Raw genomic sequence first — 26,846 nt, forward strand, 5'->3', positions numbered from 1 at the left:
TCTGTCACTCAGGCTGGAGTGCAGAGTGCAGTGGTGCGATCTTGGCTCACTGCAACCTCCACCTCCCGGGTTCAAGAGATTCTCCTGCCTCAGCCTCAGAAGTAACTGGGATTATAGGCATGCACCACCACCCCCAGCTAATTTTTGTATTTTTGGTCAAGAGGGGGTTTCTCATCATGTTGGCCAGGCTGGTCTTGAACTCCTGACCTCAAGTGATCCACCCACCTCAGCCTCCCAAAGTGCTGAGATTACAGGCGTGAGCCACCACACCTGGCCAAAATTACCTTTTTGTTAGGCATTTGTGATTTGAAATTTAGTTATTAGCTATGTCTCATTCAAATTTGTATTAGTAACTTACGTGAAAGACCCAGGTAGGTTTATTAAATATTTGAATGACATGAAGCTAAGAAAAATTTCATTAACACTCTAAAGGACAAATTAAGACCCACAAACCTCAGCAGGGTATAGAGAGCTGGTTCCAGCTAAGACAAGTTTAATACAGCTGTTTACACGGATGGTCCTATGCTGAAGTCTAAAAATATCTTAGAAGGTAAAGTGGCCTAGCCAGGCACCGTACATCACGCCTGTAATCTCAGCACTTTGGGAGGCTGAGGCGGGTGGATCACCTGAGGTCAGGAGTTCCAGATCAGCCTGGTCAACATGATGAAACCCCATCTCTACTAAAAATACAAAAATTAGCCGGGCATGGTGGCGGGAGCCTGTAATCCCAGCTACTTGAGAGGCTGAGACGGGAAGATTGGTTCAACCTGGGAGGCGGAGGTTGCAGTGAGCTGAGATCGTGCCATTGCACAATGGGCAATGAGTGAAACTCAGTCTCAAAAAAAAAAGTGGGGGAGGGGAAGGTACAGTGGCTAATGAAAAAGACAAACCAGTGTCTTGGCTGTCATTATGCTGAAAATGTGACAAGCTACAAAAAAGCAGTAAGCTTTTCGCTTGAAGGAGTTAGTGACAAGTCCAATGTTATTCTATGCTGCTCAGACCTTCCCCAAAGTTCTATACACAGTTCTAAGGCACTGCACTGCCTTCTGAAGATTAGCAGAGATGTCAAAGACTCTAAAACCAGGGATGGCAAGTTACTGAAGCCAAAACCCAGCCTGTAAGAACAAAAAAATTTTTTTTACATTTTTAAGAGGTTACAAGAAATAAGAAGAAAGAGAAAGGGAGGGAAGGTTGCTGGAAGGCAAGGAGGAGGGAGGGAAGGAAAGGAAGATTATGCATCAGAGACTGGTAGCCTGTAAATACATGGCCTAAAATACTTACTTTCTGGCAACTACAAAGTGTGCTGACTTGGCTCTAAAACAACCCCATGGGGGACCAGGAAGGACAGGGTATCATGTTCCAATAATTGGGAAAGTGTATATGTGAATCTATCCAATGTATATGGTCCTAAGAGGCAGAACTAAAAAGTTACAGATGGCAGGTTTTAGCTTAACAGAGAGGAGAGATTTCTATCTCCAAAGAGGCACCTGAAGTTGGAATGGACTGCTAGAGGAGGTGGTAAATACCCTTCTCTTCTCAATGTCTGAGTTCCAGAGAAGGAAACCACCACTCCCGGGAAATGGGCTAGACAAACAGTTCTCAACCAGGGCGATTGTGTCTCCCAGGGGACATCTGACAATGTTTGGAGACATTTTTAGTTGTCACAATCAAAGGGGAACTACTGGCATCTAGTGGGTAGAGGCCAGATACACTGCTAAACATCCTACAATGCACAGGACAGTCAGTCCTTCCACAACCAAGAATGATGTATCCAAAATGTCAACAGTTCCCAGACTGAGATGCCCTGAGCTAGAAAAACCACTTCCAAAGGTCTCTTCCAATCCTAATAGCTTATTTTTAATTTTAAAGCTTATGAATCTCTAGAAACCCAAGAGATAAAGAAAAAGAAACCCAAGAACATAGTCATTTTGGACAGGGTAAAAACAGATTTATTACAAAGGCCCTAGTCAGAGATAAGAATACGATCGTAAATTCTTAGTGTGCATGTCATTCCTTAACACATAACATAAACCTGATTCCAAAATTCCACAGTAAAGATGAGAAAAATTTAAGCATTACCATTAAGACTAGACCTCTGAGCTAAATACTGGAGAAATTTAACAAATTTAACAAAATGGTTAATTTTAATTTTAATTAAGCTGCCTTGACAGCTACCTCTTAATGAATTAAGTTTAATTAATTAAGCAAGTATCATTTTAAGGGCTTCTCCACTACTATTTTGGTTCCATCTACATGGATGGTCCTTTAAAAATGAGCTTCCTGCAGTGAGCTATGATGGCACCACTGCACTCCAGTCTGGGTGACGGAGCAAGCTCCCTTCTCAAAACAACAACTTCCTTTCTCTTCCAATATTAAGAATTCATATATATATATATATATATATATATATAGGCATTTCAAATTTCAATTTGGCTCTGACACATTTTCCTCCTGAATATGCTTTTTAAAGGTTAGTGTAAAATTTCAGGATCTGAAATCCCAGAAAAATTTTAGGAATAAATATACACCATTTATGATCACTTAGCTCTAAGCTCAAACACAAAATGTTTACTTTTTAAATCAAACACAATAGTGATCAAAGCTACATAGTCTCATGGTTTTATAATTCCCAGCCATGAAACCTCAGCCACATTATTTCATCTCTGTTCCTTTGTGAAATGTAGGGATAAAATAAAATTTGCTTTAAGAGTACCCACATGCACCACATAACGACATTTTGATCAATGATGGGCCGAATATACAGCAGTAGTCCCATAAGATTACAATACCAAATTTTTTACTGTACCTTTTCTATGTTTTTATATATATATATGATGTTACAACTGCCTACAGTATTTAATACAGTAACACCCTGTACAGATTTGTAGCCTAGGAGACATACACTATACTGTTTAGCCTACGTGTGTAGCAGGTTATACATCTAGGTTTGTGTTGAGTACACTCTAGGACGTCTGCACAACAATGAAATTGCCTGATAATGCATTTCTCAGAACACACCCCCATCATTAAGTGATGCATGACTGTAAAACAAAACAAAATTTTAAAAAAACTACATATTCTTAAAACTTTCCTATACACGAAACACAAGCAAAATAAACTTAAAGCTTGTTACATACTATGCTGGTCCTGGGTGGCCAAAATCATACAACCAACCATGGTGACAAGAACTTAAAAACGAAAAGTATCAAGGTACTGTGAAGACACAAGATTTTTTTAAATTAAAATATTAACAGGATTAGAAAGTGATCCATTACCATTCCTTCACTGCTATGTGCAAGGATCATCATCTTTGTCTAATTCACCTTCACAGGGACACAGTGTAGTGGTTAAGTGTATAGGCTCTGGAATCAGACTGCCTGGGTTCATAGCCAAAGCATTATCAGTTATGGCATGACCTTGGGCCAGTAGGTACACCTCCCTAAGACTCAAGTTCATCTATAACATAAGGGCTACTTATGTCTCAAAGGGTTGCTGTGAGGATTAAATGAATAAAGCCCTTTAGGACGGTGCTCAGTACACAGTAAGTACTCAATTAGTTTTTGCAGTGCTACAAAATATGAACAGTTGAATCTTCCTGAAACTAATTTCACGTTACTTTACTGTTTTAAGAAACATAATGGTTTTTTCATACCAAATACTTGATTCCGGTAACTATCCAACAGTTCGCACTGAAGCACATACCAGGTTCCCCAATTGAACCTGCTTCTCCATCCTGAAGCATGAGCCAGAGCAGAGTCTAACAAAAAACCATGCAGCCAAAAAGGTGGGCCACATAATGCATTTTTACATTTTCTGGTAGCCATGTATTTAAAAGTAAAACCAGGTAAAAATTTTAATAACATTTTACTTCACCCAATATATTCAAAATGCTACTATTTAAATTACAAGCAGTATTTTTAAAACTACTGAGCTATTGTAACATTCTTTTTTTCATACTAAGTCTTCAGACCCTGGTGGGTACTCACTCACTGCACACCTCAACTCTGGATTTGCCACATAGCAAGTGCTCACAGCCACACGTACTCATGGCTCATGGGTAGAGTGCTGGGCAGTGCAGCTCAAAAGCATGCCAGCCTTTTGCTAACCACAAGACTTTGGCCACACAGTCCTTTTTCCCTTCCCACCTCCTTTTCTTTTTTTTTTTTTTTTTTTTTTTTTTTTGAGGTGGAGTGTAGCTCTGTCGCCCAGGCTGGAGTGCAGTGGCCGGATCTCAGCTCACTGCAAGCTCCGCCTCCCGGGTTCACGCCATTCTCCGGCCTCAGCCTCCCGAGTAGCTGGGACTACAGGCGCCCGCCACCTCGCCCGGCTAGTTTTTTGTATTTTTTAGTAGAGACGGGGTTTCACCGTGTGAACCAGGATGGTCTCGATCTCCTGACCTCGTGATCCGCCCGTCTCGGCCTCCCAAAGTGCTGGGATTACAGGCTTGAGCCACCGCGCCCGGCCCCCACCTCCTTTTCATTATCCCCCTCTTCATCTAGATTCCTCAAGGTCCAATTCAAGTAGAACCTCTTGAGAAAGGCCTATCCCAGCAACTCTAGCTCTTAACAATCCTGACCCACTACAATAAAACTGATGCAAACTTGTGGGCAATGAGTATGGGAGGCCTATTACAGAAAAAAGTTCAAGATAGGAACACTCAAGAAATTGACCTTTTTGGATTACAAATATGTATAAATGTAATGCTATCATTTGTAATAAAGAGACAAAATAACTAAATGTCAGCTCAGTGGTTCATGCCTGTAATCCCAGCACTTTGGGAGATGGGTGGAGCCCTTGAGCCCAGCCGGGAGTTCAAGACCAGCCTAGGCAACAAAGTGAGACCCTGTCTCTACAAAAAATACAAAATTAGTTGGGTGTGGTGGCACACACTTGTAGTTTCCAGCTATTTGGGAGGCTGTGAGTTGAGAGGATCGCTTGAGCCCAGGAGGTGGAAGTTGCAGTGAGCAGAGATCATCACATCACTGCACTCCAGCCTGGGCAACAGAGTGAGACCCTGTCTCCAAACAAAGAGAAAGAAAAAAACAACTGAATGTCCATTGATAGAAAACTAGTTAAATAAATGGTAGATCCACATAACAATATTATAGAGCTAAAAAAATAATAAGAATATTCTATATACTAATATAGAAAATCATTAAGATATTCTGAAGTTGAGAAAAAGTATACACTAAGTATGTGTGTATGTGGACGGTGTAAGTATCATAAATACACACCAAGTCTCAAGAAACAAGTTAATGACGAATGTTTCCAGGAAAGGAACCAGAATGACTAGAACAGGGGTTGGCAAACTTTTTCTAGAATACAAAAAAGGAAAAGAGACATAACTTCTCACTTTACATTCTTCTGTATCTTCTGGAATTTTTAACTTTCACACCATTATAAGACACATGCTATGCACCATTTCAAAAACCTCTTGACCCAACATCTTATGCCAGCTATGAAGGATCAATTTCGTGTAAGCTGTGACCGGCTTCGAGCAGGTCCAACCAAAAAGCACTGCTCTGTACTTACTCATTCACTACTTGGAAGTGTGGGGAGTTAATAGCTGTGGGGCAACCAATATGGAAGCTGGTTCTAAGATTCATTTCATAAGCCTCTTTGGAAGTTTCAGAGGGATTCAGTACTAGTCACTCATGGAGTAGCTAACTTGAAAATACATCGGCCGGGCACGGTGGCTCAAGCCTGTAATCCCAGCACTTTGGGAGGCCAAGATGGGCAGATCACGAGGTCAGGAAATCAAGACCATCCTGGCTAACATGGTGAAACCCCATCTCTAATAAAAAATACAAAAAACTAGCCAGGCGAGGTGGCGGGCGCCTGTGTTCCCAGCTACTCAGTTGGCTGAGGTAGGAGAATGGCGTAAACCCAGGAGGCGGAGCTTGCAGTGAGCTGAGATCCAGCCACTGCACTCCAGCCTGGGCGACAGAGCGAGACTTCGTCTCAAAAAAAAAAAAAAGAAAGAAAATACATCACACCTTTCCTGCATATACCTCTACTCTGCACTGACAATGTGGAAGAATACAGGCATGTTCTGAGAACAGGAAGTAAACCATCAGAAGAATGGTTGGGGCAAGATTAGAAAGATAAACCGGGCCTGAAATCCTTCATGTTTGTGGACAAGCTGTTTGCGGACAAGCTCAGAGGCAAGAGGGAAGTCCTTACATATTTTGTGTAACACATAAACACAATCAAGGCACTGTGACCAATTACCAGGGCAGAGTGGAGAATACCAGCCACTGGATCAATCAGGAGGTCAGCTGCACGAAACCTGTGTTAAGGACAAATAAGAGAAGGAAAAAATTCTGCACATGATGGAAAGAAAAACCACTAGACCTTTAAAAAATGTAGGCGGGCTGGGGGAATCAAGGATGGTGGTGAGGTTTTCTGACTGGTTGGCAGAAATATTAGTACCCTTAAAACGCTAGTATGTATTTAGTACTCTTAAAAGGTATGTGTGAAAGGGGAATAAAAACAATGGGTTTAGTTTCATATACATTCCACTTGGGATGATAAAAAGCATTTCAAATGAAGATTTGGAAGAGGTTATTGGAAATGGATCACCAGAGTTTAGCCTAGGACAGCTTCAAGATATGTAGGCTCAAGGTTGACAGCCTCCATGTCCTCAATGCAACTTTAAGTGAAATGATGTAAAAGAAAACCAACTTTCTTTTCTAATCCATGTTATAATGAAACAACACTGAATTAAAATGACATGATTTGATGTCATTTCACTGAAAGACACAATTTCCAAAAATCTATTAATGACATTAAGTGAGGACGTACTGTATCTGGTTGCTGGCAGCCCAAAATTATCAGCTGGAGATCTGCAAGTAGATGAGATTTCCAACAGATAAGGCAAAGAGATAAAGTTCAAAATATGTGCCTTAGAGAATGTCTTTATTTAAAGAAGATGGAGGGAGGAAAAAAATAGGAAAAAAAAAACTATTTTAGATATTTCGAGAGCCAGGCAGCAACTAAAGTATCACAGACTGTCAGGTTAGTTTTGAGCTACTAACTAGATGCCAGATATTTTCAGACATATTGTTATATTTGATACTCAAAAAAACTTAAGAGCTGTTTTAAGTTTTAACACAAGAAAACTGAGGTCAAACGGGCTTCATTATTCTTCCAAGTTCATACACCTGAGATGGATTCTTAAAAAGTAGAGAACTAACAGTGTCAAATGAGAACTGAAAAAGATCCCTGGATTTAGCAATTTGCTAACTTACAAGTTTCCTTCAAAAAATGGAATTTGGCCGGGCGCGGTGGCTCAAGCCTGTAATCCCAGCACTTTGGGAGGCCGGGACGGGCGGATCACGAGGTCAGGAGATCGAGACCATCCTGGCTAACACGGTGAAACCCCGTCTCTACTAAAAAATACAAAAAACTAGCCGGGCGAGGTGGCGGGCGCCTGTAGTCCCAGCTACTCCGGAGGCTGAGGCAAGAGAATGGCGTAAACCCAGGAGGCAGAGCTTGCAGTGAGCTGAGATTCGGCCACTGCACCCCAGCCTGGGCGACAGAGCCAGAATCCGTCTCAAAAAAAAAAAAAAAAAAAAAAAAAAATGGAATTCGTGGTGGCTCATGCCTATAATCCCAGCACTTTGGGAGGCCGAGGCAGGAGGATTGCTTGAGGCCAAGAATTCGAGGCCGGCCTAGGCAACATAGTGAGACCTCACCTACAGAAAAAAATAAAATAAAATAAATAAAATTAGCCAGATGTGGTGGCATGCACCTGCAGTCCCAGCTACTTGGGAGGCTGAGGTGGGAGGATCACCTGAGCCCACGAGTTCCAGGCTGCAGTACACTATGACTGTGCCACTGAACTCCAGCCTGGGCAACAGAGCAAGACCCTGTCTTTAAATTAAAATAAATAAATAAATAAATAAAATAAAAAAATAAAAAAAGAATTTCAAAAAAAAGTCAAGGACTGAAGCCAGATAACAACAGACTAAAGTAAAGTGAAAATGCAGCAAATCCCCTAGTCAGAAGTTTGGTTTATAAAACTGAAGAAACTAATATGGCTGGGTATGGTGGCTCATGCCTGCACTCCCAGCACTTTGGGAGGCCGAGGTGGGCAGATCTGAGGTCAGGAAATCGAGAGCTGCCTGGCAAACATGATGAAACCCCGTCTCTACTAAAAGTACCAAAAAAAAAAAAAAAATTAGCCAGGTGTGGTGGCACATACCTGTAGTCCTAGCTACTCGGGAGGCTGAGGTTGCAGTGAGCCAAGACTGTGCCACTACACTCCAGGCTGGGCAACAGAGCGAGACACCGTCTCAAAAAATAAAAAGAAAAAGAAAGAAAAGAAACTAATAAGTAAGATTAAACGAATGACGTTTTTCTTTTCCAAAATCGGAGGAACATACGAACACGTGTCAGAAGACATAAAGGAAGCAATGGGAAGGGAGAAAATAAAGGCACTGAGGGAACAGAATAGGAACGTGGACACAGAGAGGAGGTACGCAAAGGGTGACAGTTTTGTCCAAAACATTAAAAAGGCAGAAAGTACGGGCACAGAAGAAAATACTTCGATGCATACAGGGTTAGATGCAGTGTGCAATTCCAATTTTGGTATTCCACTATTCAGTTATACAGTGTTACATAATGGTAAGTAATGAGATACTAGGGTTTTGGTACAAATACCACTATTTCTGTGTTTTAATAATGTCTGAAACACACCTTATTTACATCTTGAGAGCAGGATTAACAACTTAGATTTTTTTTAAAAAAACTTGCTTAATAAAAACTCTGTTCTAGTTAAAATTTTAATTCCAAATTTAAAAATTGTAAAAAAAACAATGAAAACAGTACCCTCATTTAGAAAGTATTCTTTTATACTTTCATGATCCTCAAGAGAAGGAAGAAAAAGAAAATCAAAGAAAAAAGTAATTCCTATTCTAGTTCTAGAGTTCAAATGAACACAAATGTGACTGTATTGAAATTTGATACAGATACCTGCATCGGAATCTTCATCTATACATGATGAAACTAGAGAAGATGAAGATGCTTTCTTTGAAATAAAATCTACAGCTTGCTACCAAGAAAAAGACTGATGTCCCTGCAAAAAAAAACAAAAACAAAGTTGCTCAATAAGTTATCAAACAACAGGTGAGATTATCTGAAGATAAAGGAGTCAGAAGAAAATGCTTACAATTTGCTTAGAACTGTCTCCTGGGCACTACTAATATTAAGTCAAAAGAAGCTTTTTTTTAGGGGTTGGGTGCAGTGGCTCACGCTTGTAATCCCAGCACTTTAGGAGGCCAAGGCGGGCGGATCATGAGGTCAGGAGATGGAGACCATCCTGGCTGACACAGTGAAACACCGTCTCTACTAAAAATACAAAAAATTAGCTGGGCATGGTGGTGGGCGCCTGTAGTCCTAGCTACTTGGGAGGCTGAGGTAGGAGAATGGCGTGAACTCGGGAGGCGGAGCTTGCAGTGAGCCGAGATCCCACAACTGCACTCCAGCCTGGACAGAGCAAGACTCTGTCTCCAAAACAAAAAAAAAAAGCTTTTTTTAAAAGTTGTAAAAATGTGCACAAAAAAATATATGCACTTAGGCCGGGCACAGTGGCTCATGCCTGTAATCCCAGCAATTTGGGAGGCACGGTGGGAGGATCACTTGAGGTCAGGAGCTTGAGACCAACCTGGTCAACATGGCAAAATCCCATCTCTACTATAAAAACAAAAAACAGCTGGGCCTGGGGCATGCACCTGTAGTCCCAGTTACTCTGGAGGCTGAGGCATGAGAACTGCATGAATCCAGGAGACAGAGGTTGAAGTGAGCCAAGATCTCGCCACTGCACTCCAGCCTGGGTGACAGTGAGACTCTGTCTCAAAAAATATATATATATATAAAATATTATATATTATATATTATGTTATATATTATATATATTTTATATGTTTATATATAATATATATACATGCACTTAAACAATGACACCACACATAAACCTGATTTAGAAGGATGTCATTAAAGATAAAATATTAGGCCGGGCGTGGTGGCTCAAGCCTGTAATCCCAGCACTTTGGGAGGCCGAGACGGGCGGATCACGAGGTCAGGAGATCGAGACCATCCTGGCTAACACGGTGAAACCCCGTCTCTACTAAAAAATACAAAAAACTAGCCGGGCGAGGTGGCGGGCGCCTGTAGTCCCAGCTACTCCGGAGGCTGAGGCAGGAGAATGGCATAAACCCGGGAGGCGGAGCTTGCAGTGAGCTGAGATTCGGCCACTGCACTCCGGCCTGGGCGACACAGCGAGACTCTGTCTCAAAAAATAAAATAAAATAAAATAAAGATAAAATATTTTAATTTTCATTATTGTGTATTTTTGTGAATGGTTTCACTATTTTTAAATACTTTACTAATGTTACTTGTTAATTTATATTAGAATTTATATTTAATAATTATTTTGTTATAAAATTATCTTTTCTGTTTTAATGAATGTTTATTTTTATGAATGTTATTGTTTTGTAATGTATTTATGCACTTGAAATTTATTAAATGTGTTTAGTTTCATTGATTTTTTTTTCTTTTTTTTTTTTTTAAAGACAGAGTTTTCTTCTTGTTGCCCAGGCTGGAGTGCAGTAAGCAGCACAATCTCGGCTCACTGCAACCTCCACCTTCTGGGTCCCAGCGATTCTCCTGGGATTCTCAAGCAGGGATTACAGGCATGCACCACCACGCCCAGCTAATTTTTTGCATTTTTAGTAGAGATGGGGTTTCGTCATGTTGGCCAGGCTGGTCTAGAACTCCTGACCTCAGGTGATCCACCCACCTCGGCCTCCCAAAGTGCAGGGATGACAAGCGTGAGCCACTGTGCCCAGTCTTCACTGATTTTTTTTTAATGAGCTTTTTGATAACAGAACACCACTAAATAAATTCAGTATTAATATAATTACCTTCTGAGAAGGTAATTATGAGCAGGTGTCCTGATAACTGATGGCCTCAATCTTAGCTGTACAGAGGTTAGAATTAGGAGGCTGGACTGGGTGGAGTGGGACTGCAACTTAATGAAAATAGAAAGAAGTTTAAAATGTTTTGTAGAAGGTACTCTCACAGCTGAAACATAATAAATAAATGAAATACCAAAAACAGTAAAGTAAAAATATGGTAACAAGAACTGGCACTTGGGTCAGGTAATGATTCTGTGGCTTTATTTATTTATTTAATTAATTAATTTATTTTTTTGAGACGGAGTCTTCCTCTGTAGCCCAGGCTGGAGTGCAGTGGCCGGATCTCAGCTCACTGCAAGCTTCGCCTCCCGGGTTCATGCCATTCTCCTGCCTCAGCCTCCCGAGTAGCTGGGACTACAGGCGCCCGCCACCTCGCCCAGCTAGTTTTTTGTATTTCTTAGTAGAGACGGGGTTTCACTGTGTTAGCCAGGATGGTCTCGATCTCCTGACCTCGTGATCTGCCCGTCTCGGCCTCCCAAAGTGCTGGGATTACAGGCTTGAGCCACCGCGCCCAGCCTGTGGCTTTATTAAAAGTGCTATGCAACCAGAGTCATTCTTCTTTGGACTTCCAGAATATGCAATAAGGTATAAATGACTTTTATTAAATCTCTGATCTCCCTTAACTAAAAGGACTTATGTTTCTTATATTACATATTCTGCCCAGGGAAGGAATAAGAAAAAAAAAACATATTAAGTCACTAGAAACATAAACTGCAGAAAAGATAGGATCCAAGTAATCAACAACACTTTTTATCATGGGTTTGTAAATTGGAGGTTAATCATGACTGTAAGTTCATATTACTTACCAACTTTTTTTTAACCTAATTATAGAGAAAAGTACATACTCAATGTAGCATGCCCTGTTAGAAGTTCAGTCACCTTGCTTTTAACACCCTATAAGATACAACTAGGTTTTTATAACATTATCTTCCACTTGAATGCCTACTAACCAAGGAGAGATGCTTCCCCGCTCCATTTTCAGAAGCCCACTCTCACACAGTGGCACAAAAAAGGTTATAGTTAAATATCCTACCCTCTTAAAAGATCTACTGCATGTAGTTGCAAAGCAAATCCGTTGAAACTTACATGTTCAACTCTTGCTTATATGGCTGTTAAACTACTTGGATCATTTCTTACCTCCATCAGGTGGACAAAAGAAGCAAATGACACTTATATTACATAGTTTAGAAAACATGTGAAAGAAAAATCTTTCAGCATAGTGAGTACTGTAGATAGAGAAAAACATACTTGAGCAGTATCAAAAAGTTACATAAAAATATAATTAAAACAAGACAAGGCCAGGCATGATGGCTCATACCTGTAATCCCACCACTTTGGCAGGCCAAGAGGGGAAGATCCCTTGAGCCCAGGAGTTTGAGAGCAGGCTGGGCAACATAGTGAGACCTGGTCTCTTAAAAAAAAAAAAAAAAAAAGGAAGACAACAAGACAATTATATTCTACTATAATACAAAATTAGAATAAACAATAATAAATAAATGTATAACTAAAATGAATCACCAACATATGAAAATATTAAAGGGAAAAATCATATTATATTATACCCACCCTTCCCTCCACACCCCTAGTTTTAAAGACAAGGATCCCTTCCCAGCTACTCAGAAGGCTGAGGCAGGACAATGGCCTGAGTCCAGAAGCTGGAGGCTACAATGAGTTATGAGCTACAAGACCACCTTGTCTCTATAAAAAAAATTAAATAAAACTTTAAAAGACAAGAATCCTTAAGACCATTTAACATGTTTACTGGACACTGTTTCTACCACTGTGGCATTTTGCAAGGCTAGATTTTTCCTAGCTTCTTAAAAAGGATATTAGTAGCTCTACACCTACCATTATTTCTATCTTAAAAATCCCAGTATGACTAAAACTTCAACAAAATACCTGCAAAGTTACATATTCATAATCTCTCTCTCACACAATTAACTTAATCCAAAATAGTGATTGTTTTAAAATAATGTGATACTGGGGTAAATGACAGGGCTAAAAGATGAACACTAAGAGTAAAGTTCATGTATCAGCATTTCAGTTCAATTCCTGGAGTGGACATGTCAAACAGGGTCAGCGGAGCCCAGGAGAGACAAGCAGGGCAGTGTAAATGGGAGCCCCACTTCTAAGCATATGCCTGGGGACAGCAGGGCAGGTAGAGGGGAAAAGATGGAGAAGCCCACTCACTACTTTGCCCCCCGCAAGTGGACTAAAGACCCTGGCTTCACATGTTAAATGATTCACACTTCTTGTACACCTCTGACATCACTCCATTATACCTCTCTGTTATCATGGGTTATTTATTACTCATGAGTTCAGTGCTTTTGATCTTCTCTCTTTTAAAAAAAAAAAAAACTTTATAGGAGTCCCAGAATTAACCATATAGTCAGCTAAAACTAAATTGTCTAAATCAACACCAATCCAATAATGGTTACAAAATCACATCATATCCAGCAGATAATAAAAGCTGAATTTTCGTAATTCCATCTGGTGGATCCCTTTGCAACTTAAAGAAAAAAAAAATGTTGGATAGACACTTAAAAAAAGGGTTGTTGTTTTTTTTTCCTGGTTGAGTTTATTTTACAGCCAGTTTTTCCATAAAGGTATTTAAAAGCTGATATAAACTTGACATGCAAATACTTCTACCCAGCCTTTCAAAATTACTTCATAAATGCCTAACAGACAAGGTCCTCTGGAATAGACAAAGATGAGTAAGCCAGAGTCGTGCTCTCAAGACACCCAAAAGCTAGTAGGGGCAGATAAAAACATGTACACAACTTGCAAGAATCCAAGGCAGCAAGATGTGTGTGTAAACATGCCACAATATACACAATAAAGCGCCCCAAAAAAGGAGAAAGAGAAAGCTTAAGCTCAAGATCAAAGAACTACACCAGCATACAATCCAAATAAACCATTAAAATCCATTAATGAATTAAATAAGTCAAAAGAGAAAGTTAAGACACAAGGAATGCTAATAAAACTTAGTAAGGCATAGAAGTCCAGATTCTAACTCTGGTTCTGCTGAAAACTAGCTGTGATATTAAACCATTACTCCTTCCAAACCTAGGTTTCTCCATCCACAAACAGGAAACGGCACCTCCTCTGCCTGTTTAACGGGCTGTTGTGAGGATGAAATCGGCTCACAAAATCTTCACTTCCCAGTAATTTTAGCTCCCAGCTTCCCTCCCACACCAGAATCTCCTCATAAGCAGTTAGTTATTCAACTTCTTCCTGAGCACTTCCAGTAAGGGGAACTTCATTATTTCTCAATATCGATTACTACATCTGGGACAGCACTGATTCTTACAAATGTTCTTGCTTAGTGAAACCAAGATCAGTCTCTCAGAAATTTCTATCCTATGGTCTTACACAGAAAAACAACAGAAAACTGGAAAAGCCTAAGAAAGCAACATGTAATGAAAACATGAAACACAAAAACAATGCACCAATGTGAGAGCTCACCAGCACTTGAGAGGCCAAGGCCGGAGAAGCGCTTAAGCCTAGGAGTTTGAGACCAGACTCGGCAACACAGTGAGACCCCCATCTCTTAAAAAAAAAATAAACAAATATTAGCCGGGCGTGTTAGCACACGACTGCAGTCCCAGCCACTCAGGAGGCTGAGGTGGGAGGATCAATTAGAGTTTGCAGTGAGCCAAGATGGCGCCACTGCACTCCAGCCTGGGTGACAGAGCAAGGCCCTGTCTCAACAAAGAAAAAGGAAAAGGAAAAGGAAAGGAAAGGAACAGAACGGAAAGGAAAAAGGAACAGAAAGGAGAAAAGAACGGAAAGGAAAGGAGAAATGAAAAGAACGGAAAGGAAAAAGGAACGGAAAGGAGAAAAGGAGAAAAGGAGAGAGGAGAGAGGAGGGAGGAAAGGAAAGGAAAGGTCAGAGATAAATCACTCTTAACCAAGAAATTTTAGGGAAGGCTTCACAGAGAGTAGGTATCTGCTGGTTCTCCAAGGTGGGAAGAGTTGATCCGTGGCTTCAAACTCTAGGTCTTTTTCTTTGAAAAGGTCTTGTGTTAGGGAGAAACTGGCAAGAGCGCACAAGGCCTGTCCCAAAGGGTTCTTGAAGCACATTCTTTTTTGCAGATGAGCACATCCCTTTAGCATATGAGCCAAGAAAGCGGTGGACAAAAAGCCTGGAGGTGAGCTGGAGCCAGATCAGGAGAAACCTGAACATCACTCTCCTAAAAAGGCTGGACTGAAATGAGTGCAGGCAACTCACCGAAGACTTCTGACAAGATGGCAGAATTCAATGTTTGGGAAGATTAGTTACATGGAGATGGCCTGGGTGGGAGTGAGGGTTTGAGTGCCACACTGGCCAGGATTCAGGTAGCAGATACTGGAAATGACGCGAAAGCCCACGACTGGGAGAGAGAAGAAATGTTAAAACGCTGCCAAATGACTAAGGACTGATTCTATTAACAGATAAAAAAGTTAATTTATAGTATCTATTCAGTGAAGGACAAAATACACGATTCTGTTTTACTTATAAATGTAGTTTTGACATCCCACACCGCTGCAGGACGCTGTACTGCCGGCGACTAATTCCTCTGCGTTCCTAAAGGGTACTTCCTGCTAGCCAAAGCACGTTTTAAAAAAGTGAGAGTCATGGTTCATAATCCATATTTATTTGGCAAGAAGCACAGGCAGTGCCAAGTTGAATTTGGGTAAGCAGTTTGGGATAAGCTATTTCAACAATGAAATGGCCGATGTGATGATCCTCAGGGAATACAAAAAGCCTCCTAGCAGCCATCTGTTAAAAACTTTTTGGTAGGGATGAGTCTTTCCAGCTACTCTAAGACACATCTGATCAATAAAACGCCCATCCCTGAGCAGCACCTTGGTCCTCCGGAGATCAACGTTTACAGCGGACTCCTCTTGGACTCTCCCTCTCCCTTTCCCTAAAGGAGCGGGCAGGACCAGGCCTCACCGGAAAACAGCGCAGCCGACCGCCCTCCACCCCGGGAGCAGGGGCCGGGCTCCCCTCCCCCAGCAGAGGCCGGCGGAGGGCGGCGCTCTCAGAGGCCTGAAGCCTGGTACCCGGCGCAGCCGGCCCCGCAGCCTCGCCGGCCCCATCCCCCGCCGCCCCGGCCCGGCCCGCTCACCTCGACCCGGGCCGGCTCGGGGCCCTGCACGGCCACCGGCTGCTGCTGCAGCTGCTGGGCAAACGCCGGCGATACTTTGTTCCGGTGGCTAAGGTCTTCATCGGGGCCGGCCCGGACCGCAGCCGGGGCCCACAGCAGTGGAACCAGAAAGAGCAGAAGCAGCTGGGGCGCCGATGCGCGGCCGTTCCCTGGGGCCGCGGCCGCCATCCCGCCCGCCGGGCCGGCCGCGCACGGGCACCGCAAGAGGAAGTGCGGCGACGGGAAGCCTCAACCCGAACAGCCTTCGCGGCGCGTCCTCACGACTCGCCGCCGCCGCCCCTTAGAGAGCAGTCAGCACCATCCGGGAAGTGCAAGCGGCGGGACTAAGGTGAGGGGCAGTCCCCAGTCCTCTCAGGCGGCGGCTACACTGGAGTCAACCAACCGACTCCGCGCGACCCAGCCCCGACTCCTCTCTGCCCCGTCCCTGCCCGCGACGGCCTCCCATTGGCCCGGCGTCCGCCTCGGCGTCGTGACGTCCTCGGCCAGGTTGAGGAGCGGCGCGCGCCCTCCTCCCATTGGACCCGGCGCTCCCGGCAGGTACCCGGCACCGCGTGTCCTTCCTCTGCTCGCATCCTACCCGCGCCGCGTCCGGGCCCTCCTTTCTCTCTCTGCCCCACCGTCCCAGGACTGCGGGGCTCTTCACGTCTGCTTGGTCCTGAGCCTTCCGCCGTCATGTCCGCACCCGCTGTTCCCTGCGCTTAGTTTCTCTTAGAGGTCAAATTAGCGCGAGCGACTCTGGTTACGTGGCGCTGGCTCGCAGGCACCGCCACGCCGAGCTGTGTTCCGCTCTCCCTTGCCGAGCCTCTGTGCCACCCTCCATGCGCCCACCTACCGCCAAAAACGTTCTTAGGAGCTAAAAACGCTATTTTTTTTTTAAGTTCTGAAATGGGATTTGGAAATAACATGACATTTTTCAAGCCTTGTTTTAAGATACTGCCTATAATTACCCCAGACCAAAAATGGCTAACGTTGCCCTCGTCCAGTATGGCCTTGACGTTTTGGGTGCATCTTGTTTTGTGTTACTCCTTAGACCCTTTAAAAATGCTGGGCTTTTGAAATGGACTGTTTAAGACTTTTGCAGGATGGAGCTTTGGGTGAGCAAGACTAGAAGACAGGAAAGGATGGTTGGTTAGGCTTGAGAATATTTTTACGTCTTCCCAAAAGAAAAGTGAGCTACCATAAGTTTGACTGAGACCGAGTCCCTAATAAAAATCGATAGTGCTAACCATGTGCCAGGCACTAATCTAATATTACACATATTTACATACAGTAAACCTGTACTCAGTAAAGAGCTAAGGAAGTTTATCACTAACTGAAACAAAAAATTAATTTACCAAAACAATCTGTGGGAAAGTGGGCGAACCTACTTTGAGTTCACCGAAGATACCGTGTTTGTCATAGGATAGTAAAATTTCCATCTATTTTTTTTGTTTTGTTTTTTGGGTTTTTTGTTTTTGTTTTTGAGACGGAGTTTCGCTCTTGTTGCCCAGGATGGAGTGCAATGGCGCCATCTCGGCTCACTGCAACCTCCGCCTCCCGGGTACAAACGATTCTCCTGCCTCAGCTTCCCGAGTAGCTGGGATTACAGGCATGGTCCACCATGCCTGGCTAATTTTGTATTTTTAGTAGAGATGGGGTTTCTCCATGTTGGTCAGGCTGGTCTCGAACTCCCGACCTCAGGTGATGCGCCCACCTTATCCCTTCAAAGTGTTGGGATTACAGGTGTGCGCTTCCGGCCTCCGTCCATGTTGCTCTGTCCGCAATTCCTCTTGTAAACTCCTACTCATACTTCCAAAACCTATTCAGGCCTCCACTCTCAGAAGTTTTCCCTGACACCTGCCCTTACAGAATTTGTCACTTGTTCCTCATGTTATAGCTTTATGCATGCTTCTATTATTGTGTAAGTAGGATGCTGCCACACAGTTTGGGGTGTGTTAAAAGAAAAACCTTAGGCAAATTAACAGCGTTTAATCAAGCAAAGAACCCAAAGAATGATTTGCAAATCAAAAAGACCCCAAACCAAAGTAAGTTCAGAGAGGCTCCAGTCTTGCCGAGTGGTCGGAAAAAATAAAGTGACTTACAGAAAACATAATTGAGGGAACAAAACAGCTGGATTGGTTATAGCTGGGGTTTGCCTTATTTGAACACGGTTTGAACAGTTGGACACTTGTGATTGGCCAAAACTCTGTGATTCGTACAAGAATAGGTTACAGTCTGTTTACACACCGAGTTAGGCTACAGTTCACTAAGTATGGGGAAACCTTTAAGCTGAACTTAAAATACGTAAGGAGGCAGCTTTACACTAAATTTAACAGATGCAACTATCATTCCTGGAGTGCAAATGTTTGAGCTTTCATAAGCCAGTAATAACATAAAACCCAGAAGCCCAAACTTCTTCAACTACCTCCCTTTAATCATACAGGAATTGCTGTGCTTAAAAGGGGCCTGAAAGGGAGGCTTGAGGTCCCAAGGGAGGGACCTGAAAGGAGCAGCTTAGACTAAAGACAGAGCCAGAAGGGTGAATGTAGCAAAACTGGCTGTGTGTCCCTCATTGCTGAAAGCTGCTTTGTTTATTTTGTAGGATGGGCTGCCCACACTCCAGGGTTGTCTCAGGAAGGACTCCTGGCCAAATTCAGTCATCTCAACATATGAGGCAGTGAGGACTTCTGGGCTACAGCTGCAGGATGCTGAAGCACTAGCTCCTGAGTGTGCAGTGGCTCAGGGGCAAGGCAGCAAAGCTATTTGGCAGAAGATGTAACATAAATGGAGATAAAGCATTGGCAAACTGGCACAGTGGTGTCAGCAAAGCATCAGAGTCTTACTCTGGGCCAGAGTAAGACCTTTCTAGCCTGCCCCAATGTCACCCTGATCCAAGGGCCCTCAGGTGCTGCCAGGCTAGGCTCTAGGTGTCTGATTCTCATGGGATTTATTTCTATTTCCACACACATCTACCTCCTGGGGTTGGTGCTCAGGCATGCTAAATCAAGGCTGATTCTAGTTTTCACCACCTTGAGGGTTTAGAGCCATCATCCTTCTAGTCCTCATTGATGACTAACTCCCTTAAAAAAAAAATTTAAAAACCGTAGGAGCTTTCCTGATACCTTCCTTGAAGAACAACTGAAGCTACTTATTTGACCCCCTACCCAGTAAGGATGTGGGTGGCTCAACAATTCCACAATGATTTTTTTTTTTTTATCGCAGCCTACACTGATATAGTCTTACTAAAATGTAACCACTGTCAGGCATCCTATGGAAAGAAACACTACTACATGTGCATTACATTGTATTTTATTTTATTTATGTATATATTTTTGAGGTAGAGTCTCGCTCTGTTGCCCAGGCTGGAGTGCAGTGGTGTGATCTCAGCTCACTGCAACCTCTGCCTCCCGGGTCCAAGCAATTCTCCTGCCTCAGCCTCCTGAGTAGCTAGGATTACAGACGTGTGCTACCATGCCTGGCTAATTTTTTGTATTTTTAGTGGAGATGGGTTCACTGTGTTAGCTAGGATGGTCTTGATCTGACTTCATGATGTGCCCGCCTTGGCCTCCCAAAAGTGCTGGGATTATAGGTGTGAGCCACTACACCCATCCTATATTTTATTTTTTATTTATTTATGTAGAGATGGAGTCTCGCTCTGTAGCCCAGGCTGGAGTGCAGTGGCTCAATCTCGGCTCACTGCAACCTCCACCTCCCAGGTTCAAGTGATTCTCCTGCCTCAGCCTCCAAAGTAGCTGAGACTATAGGCGCCCGCCACCATGCCTGGCTAATTTTTGTATTTTTAGTAGAAACAGGGTTTCACCATGTTGGCAAGGCAGGTCTCAAACTCCTGACCTCAAGTGATCCACCCACCTCGGCCTCCCAAAGTGCTGGGATTGCAGGTGTGAGCCACTGCGCCGGGTCTACACTGTATTTTAATGTCTTTTGTTCCAACATCCTTACTAGGCCTTAAGCTTCTAGATGGTAAGGTTATGCCTTTTATCTTTATATTCCTAGCACCCGGTAGATTATATAAGAAGGTAATAGGAATAGTTATTAAAGTAGTAGTAAAACTTTATTGAATGCTATTCTGATCCAGTCAGAGCACTAAGTTTGTTGCATGAATTATTTCTGTCATCATTTTTGCAAATGAGAAATTTGAGACTTAGGTCAAGGAACTTTCCCCAAATTACACAGCTAGTAAGTAGCAGAATTATGCCTCATATCTGTTTGTTGAATTCATCTATGCTCCACTTACTGAAAATCTACTTTATGAAAATTTAAACATATAAGACCAGCCAATTAATTAATGGTGAACATTTTCATTAACTGTTAGGGAACACTGTTTCTCCACTCTAGGGTTCTATGAAAAGGACTATTTCCTGCCGGGTGCAGTGGCTCATGCCTGTAATCCCAGCACTTTGGGAGGCCGAGGCGGGCAGATCACGAGGTCAGGAGTTTGAGACCGGCCTAGCCAATATGGTGAAACCTTGTGTCTACTAAAAATGCAAAAGTAAGCCGGGCATAGTGGTGTGTGCCTATAGTCCCAGCTACTTGGGAGGCGGAGGCAGAAGAATTGCTTGAACCCGGGAGATGGAAGTTGCAGTGAGCCAAGACCACGCCACTGCACTCTTGCCTGGGTGACAGAGAGAGGCTCTGTCTCAGAAAAAAAAAAAGAAAGAAAGAAAAGGACTATTTCCTGGCCTCTCTCAGTGCCCTCGTCATTCCCCTCTGATGATGTAGAGTCCATCTGAGCAGTGTAACTGAGCATATTGGGCTCAGCTCCATTGCCTTCTTCCTCTGGGGAGACGGACACCTAAAGGAAAAACATTATCTGCTGTTCTCTGCGGGGCTTGCCCCTAGCCCAGTGCTGCATGTAACTGGGTGGGAACAGCTCTTGATTCTGGACTTCAGTATTAGCCCAGCTCACCTGGCCACCAGACCTAAAATTATTCCTTCCAACCCGGCCTCCTGTCTGTATCACTCTCTGTTTTCATCCTCAATGTTTCAGAAATAGGGAGAAGTGAGCTATTTCCTGAACTCTTTTGGAGAACCCTCCTTCCCCATAATCAGCAAAGGGCAGATTAAAGTTTTTTGCCTTAAATAGTTCACAGAGCAAAGGTTGGTTAGAGAAGCCAGGGCAGGGAGATATAAGGAAAGAGGAAAAGCAGAAACCAGAAACTTCACGCTAAGAGTCAACTGAAGATCATTCAAATTTAAAGCACTCAGGCTGGGCACGGTGGCTCACACCTATGATCCCAGCACTTTGGGAGGCTGAGGCAGGTGTATCACCTGAGGTCAGGAGTTCGAGACCAGTCTGACCAATACGGTGAAACCCTATCTCTACTAAACATATAAAAATTAGCCGAGTGTGGTGGCATGCGCCTGTGGTCCCCACTACTTGGGAGGCTGAGGCAAGAGATGGCTTGAACCCGGGAGGTGGAGGTTGCAGTGAGTTGAGATCATACCACTGCATTCCAGCCTAGGCAACAGAGCAAGACTCTGTCTCAAAAAAAAAAAAAAAAAAAAATCACTCAGCAAATGTAAGTGAATGACGAATAGCAATTTGCAACTTGCTTGACCTTCTCAACTCTTTAAAGCACATGAAACAAAGCACACTGCTACCCATCAGCTTGCTAAACCCCTTTAAATGATGGGGACCATTGTGTGGGAACTCTGCTGGTGCAGGGGAAAGGGAGGGCAACCCTTTCCCTACATTCTTGAGTTTTCCTAGGTTTCCACAAGCAGGCTGAAAATTCCAAAAAGAATGCTAAATACATGCTCCAGGTTCATTTATCCAACTGTTTACTTGCATCTCCTTCTGGATGTTTCACAGGCATTTCCAACAGAGCAAGGGCAAAACAGGTCTTTTGATCTCCCTCCAAACACCTGTTCCTCCTTCAGGCTTTCCATCTCAGTAAATGGAACCAACACCCACCATGTTAGATTACTTTCATTCCCCCATACCCCACATCCAATCCACCAGCAAATTTTGTCTCTAATTCTAAAATCTATCTGAATCTGTTCACCTCTGTCTCCGCTGTTACCACCTTGTACAAACCAGGTGTCATTTCTCACCCAGGCCATTAAATGGCATCCTAATTGGTCTTCCTGCCTCTGCCAATCTAGAATCTAACCAGCAGCCAGAATGAGCTTTCAAAATTAAAATAATTTCATTCCACTGCTTAAAAGTAATGACTTCTAAATGGACAGAAAATAAAGTCCAAAGCCCCTATCTCTGAATGAAAGTTTAATGTGAGCTAAGCCGGGTGCATTGGCTCACACCTGTAATCCCAGCACTTTGGGAGGCTGAGGCAGGTGGATCACCTGAGGTCAGGAGTTCGAAACCAGCTTGGCCAACATGGCAAAACCTCATCTCTACTAAAAATAAAAAAATCAGCTGGGCATGGTGGCAGGCACCTGTAATCCCAGCTACTCAGGAGACTGATGCAGGAGAATCGCTTGAACCCGGGAGGCAAAGGTTTCAGTGAGCCAAGATTGCACCATTGCACTCCAGCCTGGGTGACAAGAGCGAAACTCTGTCTCAAAACAAAAAAAAAAAGAAAAGAAAGTTTAATGTGAGCTACCCCTGCCTCCCTGTGTGACCTCGTCTCTTGGCTTTCTCCACCTCATGTGCCATGCCCAACCAAGAGCTTCTTTCCACTTCAGACTCTTTATACTTCTTCTGCTCTTCTCTTCTGAGAACATTCTTTTTTTAAGATCTTCTGGTCATTTAGGTTAAAGTTCACTTCCTCAAGAGCAACCTTCCCAGACCACCCATCTAAAATAGACTCTTCCATTCACCCTTGTCACTCTGTCTCATTGTTGGTTCTTTTTAAGTTTGGGAATTTTTGAAAGTTTTTTCGTAGCACTTACCACTGCCTGAAATTATCTTTTTTTTTTTTTTTTTTGAGACAGTCTTGCTCTGTTGCCCAGGCTGGAGTGCAGTGGTACGATCTTGGCTCAATGCAACCTCTTCCTCCTGGGTTCAAGTGATTCTTCTGCCTCAGCCTCCTGAGTAGCTGGGAGTACAGGCATATGCCACCACTCCTGGCTAATTTTTGTATTTTTAATAGAGACAGGGTTTTGCCGTGTTGGCCAGGCTGGTCTCAAACTCTTGACCTCAAGTGATCCGCCCATCTTGGCCTCCCAAAGTACTGGGATTAAAGGTGTGAGCCACAATGCCTGGCCATCCTGATTATCTAATTGTTTACTTCTTGTTTTGTTTTGTTTTGTTTTTTCAAGACAGAGTCTCACTCTGTAGCCCAGGCTGGAGTGCAGGGCCGTGATCTCCACTCACTGCAACCTCCGCCTCCCAAGTCCTGGTTCAAGCAGTTCTCCTCCCTCAGCCTCCTCGAATAGCTGGGATTACGGGCATGCACCACCATGCCCAGCTAACTTTTATATTTTTAGTAGAGATGGGGTTTCACAACGTTGGCCAGGATGGTCTTGAACTCCTGGCCTCAAGTGACCCGCCAGCCTCGGCCTCCCAAAGTGCTGGCGTTACAGGTGTGAGCCACCATGCCCGGCCTGCTTTTTGTTTTTTGAGACAGGGTGGCGTTCTGTCACCCAGGCTGGAGTGCAATGGTGTGATCTCGGCTTACCGCAACCTCCGCCTGCTGGGTTCAAGCAATTCTCATGCCTCAGCTTCCCAAGTAGCTGGAATTACAGGCATGTGCCACCATGCCCAGTTTTTGTTGTTGTTGTTGTTGTTGTTGTTTTTGTAGTATTTTTAGTGAAGACAAGATTTCACCATACTGGCCAGGCTGGTTTTGAACTCTTGACCTCAAATGATCCACCCTCCTTGGCCTCCTAAAGTGCTGGGATTACAGGTGTGAGCCAGCATGCCTGGCCTTTGTTTACTTCTTATATTTATTATCTGTATTAGCAACTAAAACGTAACTGTCATTGGGGTTAGAATCTTGTCTAAAGAGTGCCTGGCAGTAGAAAACACTCATACATGAATGAAGAATTAGTTTAATGAAATTCTGACAACAAAAAGACAAAGGCAAATCTAGACACAGACATAGTCTGGCTCAAAAATACAGATTTCTGATCTGTCACAGCTTCATCTTTGAAAGTCAGCCTCATTCCGTACCATTCCCTACCCACTCCTTCCTCCCAAAAGGCCTGAGCAGTTTTGAAGTGGCTTCTGTGCCTTCTTTGCCCTTGGCCTGCCTCTGAGAGACAGAGTTCATCTGACTTTCTGCTCACTTCCTAGCGACCTTGAGTTCATTTACAGCCAAAGACAATAATGGGTCTGTAACTCACCAAGAATCCTTCAACCCAGGGTACTCCATCTCCCCCAATTATTGCCAAGTCTGGTTTAGGTCTGACAGCAACTGAGGCTCCACCCACCATCCCCTCCATCTTCTCCATCCTCCCCCAGGTTAGGGGAAATCCTCTCTCCATTGTCAAGTCAAAGTGTGAAGTTTGATGAGGCTACTCAGGGCAGAGAGGTGGTTGGAAATTAGGTGGGGGTGATACTCTTTCGTCAAATTAAGGCTTGGATATTACCAAGAAGTAGGGTCAAAATTACATCAGCCAGAGAAATATAAATCCATTAGACTAGATGAGGATCTTTAAAATGAGAAAAAGTTGCAGCCATGGAGTAGAAGACCCTCTCATTCCCTCTTCCCAAACCTTGAGAGTAGAACTTCACCGCCATGAAGTCTATGGATGCTGAGACCTGTGCACCCCTTCTCCCTGAGGCAGGCCTACAGAATTGGGCATGAAACGGCAAAGGATGGCCTCTGCTTCCACCACCATCAGAAATGTTACATTTTCACCAGTGCACCATAATGTAGCAGTCTCTCATTGTGAGGTATCACCTGGAGTTCTTCATCTCATGACCAAGAAAATTAAGGAGCGTGGATGCAAAGGGTGAAGTTGCAGCGAAAGTTTAATAAGCAAAGGAAGAAAGCTCTCCACGGTGGCGAGCGGACCCAGAAGAGGGTTGCTGTTTTTACAGGTGACCGCAAAGGCTTTTATAAGAAACTGGTGAGGACTGGGCATCTCATTTGCATAAGATATGAATTTCTGGTAACTCCACCTCATCCTTCTAGTGTGAGTGTGGGCCCTTAGCTAAAGTTTTACTCCGTATTGCTTTGTTCCCCTTACTGCGCATGTGTTAGGGGATGGAATTTTCCACTGCATGCATATCTGGGCAAGTCATCTCTGTAGGCTTTTATATCTGTGCGGCTGTTGGAATGTCTTAGGAAGGCCCTCTGTGCAGATCTCCTTATCTGTGCCTGCAGCTTGATTTTTTCAGGCCATTCTTTTGTTTGAAAGAATTTAACCAAAGACCCACCCTAACTGATGCCTGAAGGGTTTCTTCCTTTCTCCTCTCACAGTATCTTCCCTTGTAGACTACATCAATGTTGAAATGTTCTTGCTAAAAAGGATGCAGGGAGAAAGACAGTTATAAAGTAGGCATCCACAGTTTTTCCATCTTGCCCCACTCCCCAGTCTAAATGAGGGGAAAAAAAAAATTGGTGGGGTCTCCAGCCCTGTCTGAAGCAGGCATCCATTATTCTGCCAGGTCAATTGCTGCAATGGAAAGCATGACCTCAAGTTTTGTCAGATGCACCAAATTTTCAAGAGAAAAGCCAGAGAGCTGAATATTTGTGTGAAATTTCCTAATTTTTAAAAGTTGGCAATTGTATCAAATTAGGATTATACTCCACTAAACATAGCATAAAATCGAAAAGAACATGCAGCATAAATGAGAGAGAAATGTTTTCCTTCATTAGAGGCAGTTCAGTGGCTCCACAGAGATCAGGGATCCAGGTTCCTTCCAGCCTTTTGCTCTATCATTCCTAGGGGGTGACCTTTGTCTTCATGGCCCAGTGTGGCTGCAAGAGCTCTAGCATCCAACTTCCCAGCAGAAGGATGGAGGACTGGCTGGAAAAACAAGGAGACACAGGGTATGCTTCAGGTATGTTTTAAGGGAACTGCCGCAAAACACATCTGCTTCCGTCTTATTGGCTAGAACTTAGCTGCATGGTGACAGCTAATTGCAAGGGAAGCTGGGAAATGTAGTCTCTATTTCAGAGGCGCTTTCTATAGGGAATAAAAGGAGAAAGACTCTTGGGGTCAGCAATTAATAGTCTGTGTCATAGTAACTATATCAGTCAGGGTTCTCCAGAGAAACAGAACCAGTATGAGGCACACGGCAAATCTGAAATCTTAGAAAAGACCAGCAGGCTGGAAACTCAAGCCAGATTTTTATATTACAGTCCTTCTCCAGGAAATCTCGGATTTTGCTCTTAAGGCTGTTAACTAATTAGATGAGGCCTACCCACATTATTGACAGTAGACTCCTTAAAGTCAACTGGTTGTAGATATTAATTATATCTGCAAAATATCTTCACAGCCACATCGTTATTAGTGTTGGAACAAACAACTGAGCCCCATAGCCTAACCAAGTTGACACATATAATTAACCATTACACTAATTCACAATTTTACAAAACTATGCATACAAAACAGTAGCTGTCTATGAGCAGGGTATGACCTGCAGCCTGCCAGTTTGCAGTCCTTTCTTTGCATGTCGGAGCAAGGGACTTGGCCCTTTATATAGACCTACGATGTAATAATACCCTAACCACATACCCACCATACGACTGGAATCACACATACACTGCCACAAGAGGTCTGCAGTGAAGGTCCCAAAGTCCCAGACAGTATGTAGAGAAAGAGTCCTGTTTTTTGTTTGTGTTGCTTTTACCACTGTGCT

General features: G+C 43.4%; 2 protein-coding genes and 1 long non-coding RNA gene across 3 annotated transcripts in view; all 3 read right to left on the minus strand.

Annotated features, from left to right (window-relative positions):
• TMEM165 (transmembrane protein 165) overlaps positions 1-16,561 on the minus strand; it is a 31,363-nt gene extending 14,802 nt beyond the window's left edge. The window contains exon 1 of the mRNA XM_007998684.3: positions 16,094-16,561. Coding sequence (XP_007996875.1) covers positions 16,094-16,300 — 207 coding nt within the window. The 5' untranslated portion in view covers positions 16,301-16,561. The remainder of the gene's footprint in view (positions 1-16,093) is intronic.
• On the minus strand, positions 46-9,911 carry LOC140711988 (uncharacterized). Its single transcript, XR_012093343.1, has 3 exons — positions 8,207-9,911; positions 4,470-6,289; positions 46-4,145 (listed from the first exon to the last, which is right to left on the minus strand). It is a non-coding gene; the product is annotated as an uncharacterized lncRNA (long non-coding RNA).
• A 4,975-nt stretch (positions 16,562-21,536) lies between the features above and the next one.
• The window catches only part of SRD5A3 (steroid 5 alpha-reductase 3), a 45,344-nt gene continuing 40,034 nt past the window's right edge, over positions 21,537-26,846 (minus strand). The window contains exon 6 of the mRNA XM_073017367.1: positions 21,537-26,011. Within this exon, the coding sequence (XP_072873468.1) occupies positions 25,927-26,011 (85 nt within the window). The 3' untranslated portion in view covers positions 21,537-25,926. The remainder of the gene's footprint in view (positions 26,012-26,846) is intronic.

Source organism: Chlorocebus sabaeus, chromosome 7 (assembly GCF_047675955.1).
Source record: "Chlorocebus sabaeus isolate Y175 chromosome 7, mChlSab1.0.hap1, whole genome shotgun sequence".
In the NCBI taxonomy this organism is placed as follows: Eukaryota; Metazoa; Chordata; class Mammalia; order Primates; family Cercopithecidae; genus Chlorocebus; species Chlorocebus sabaeus.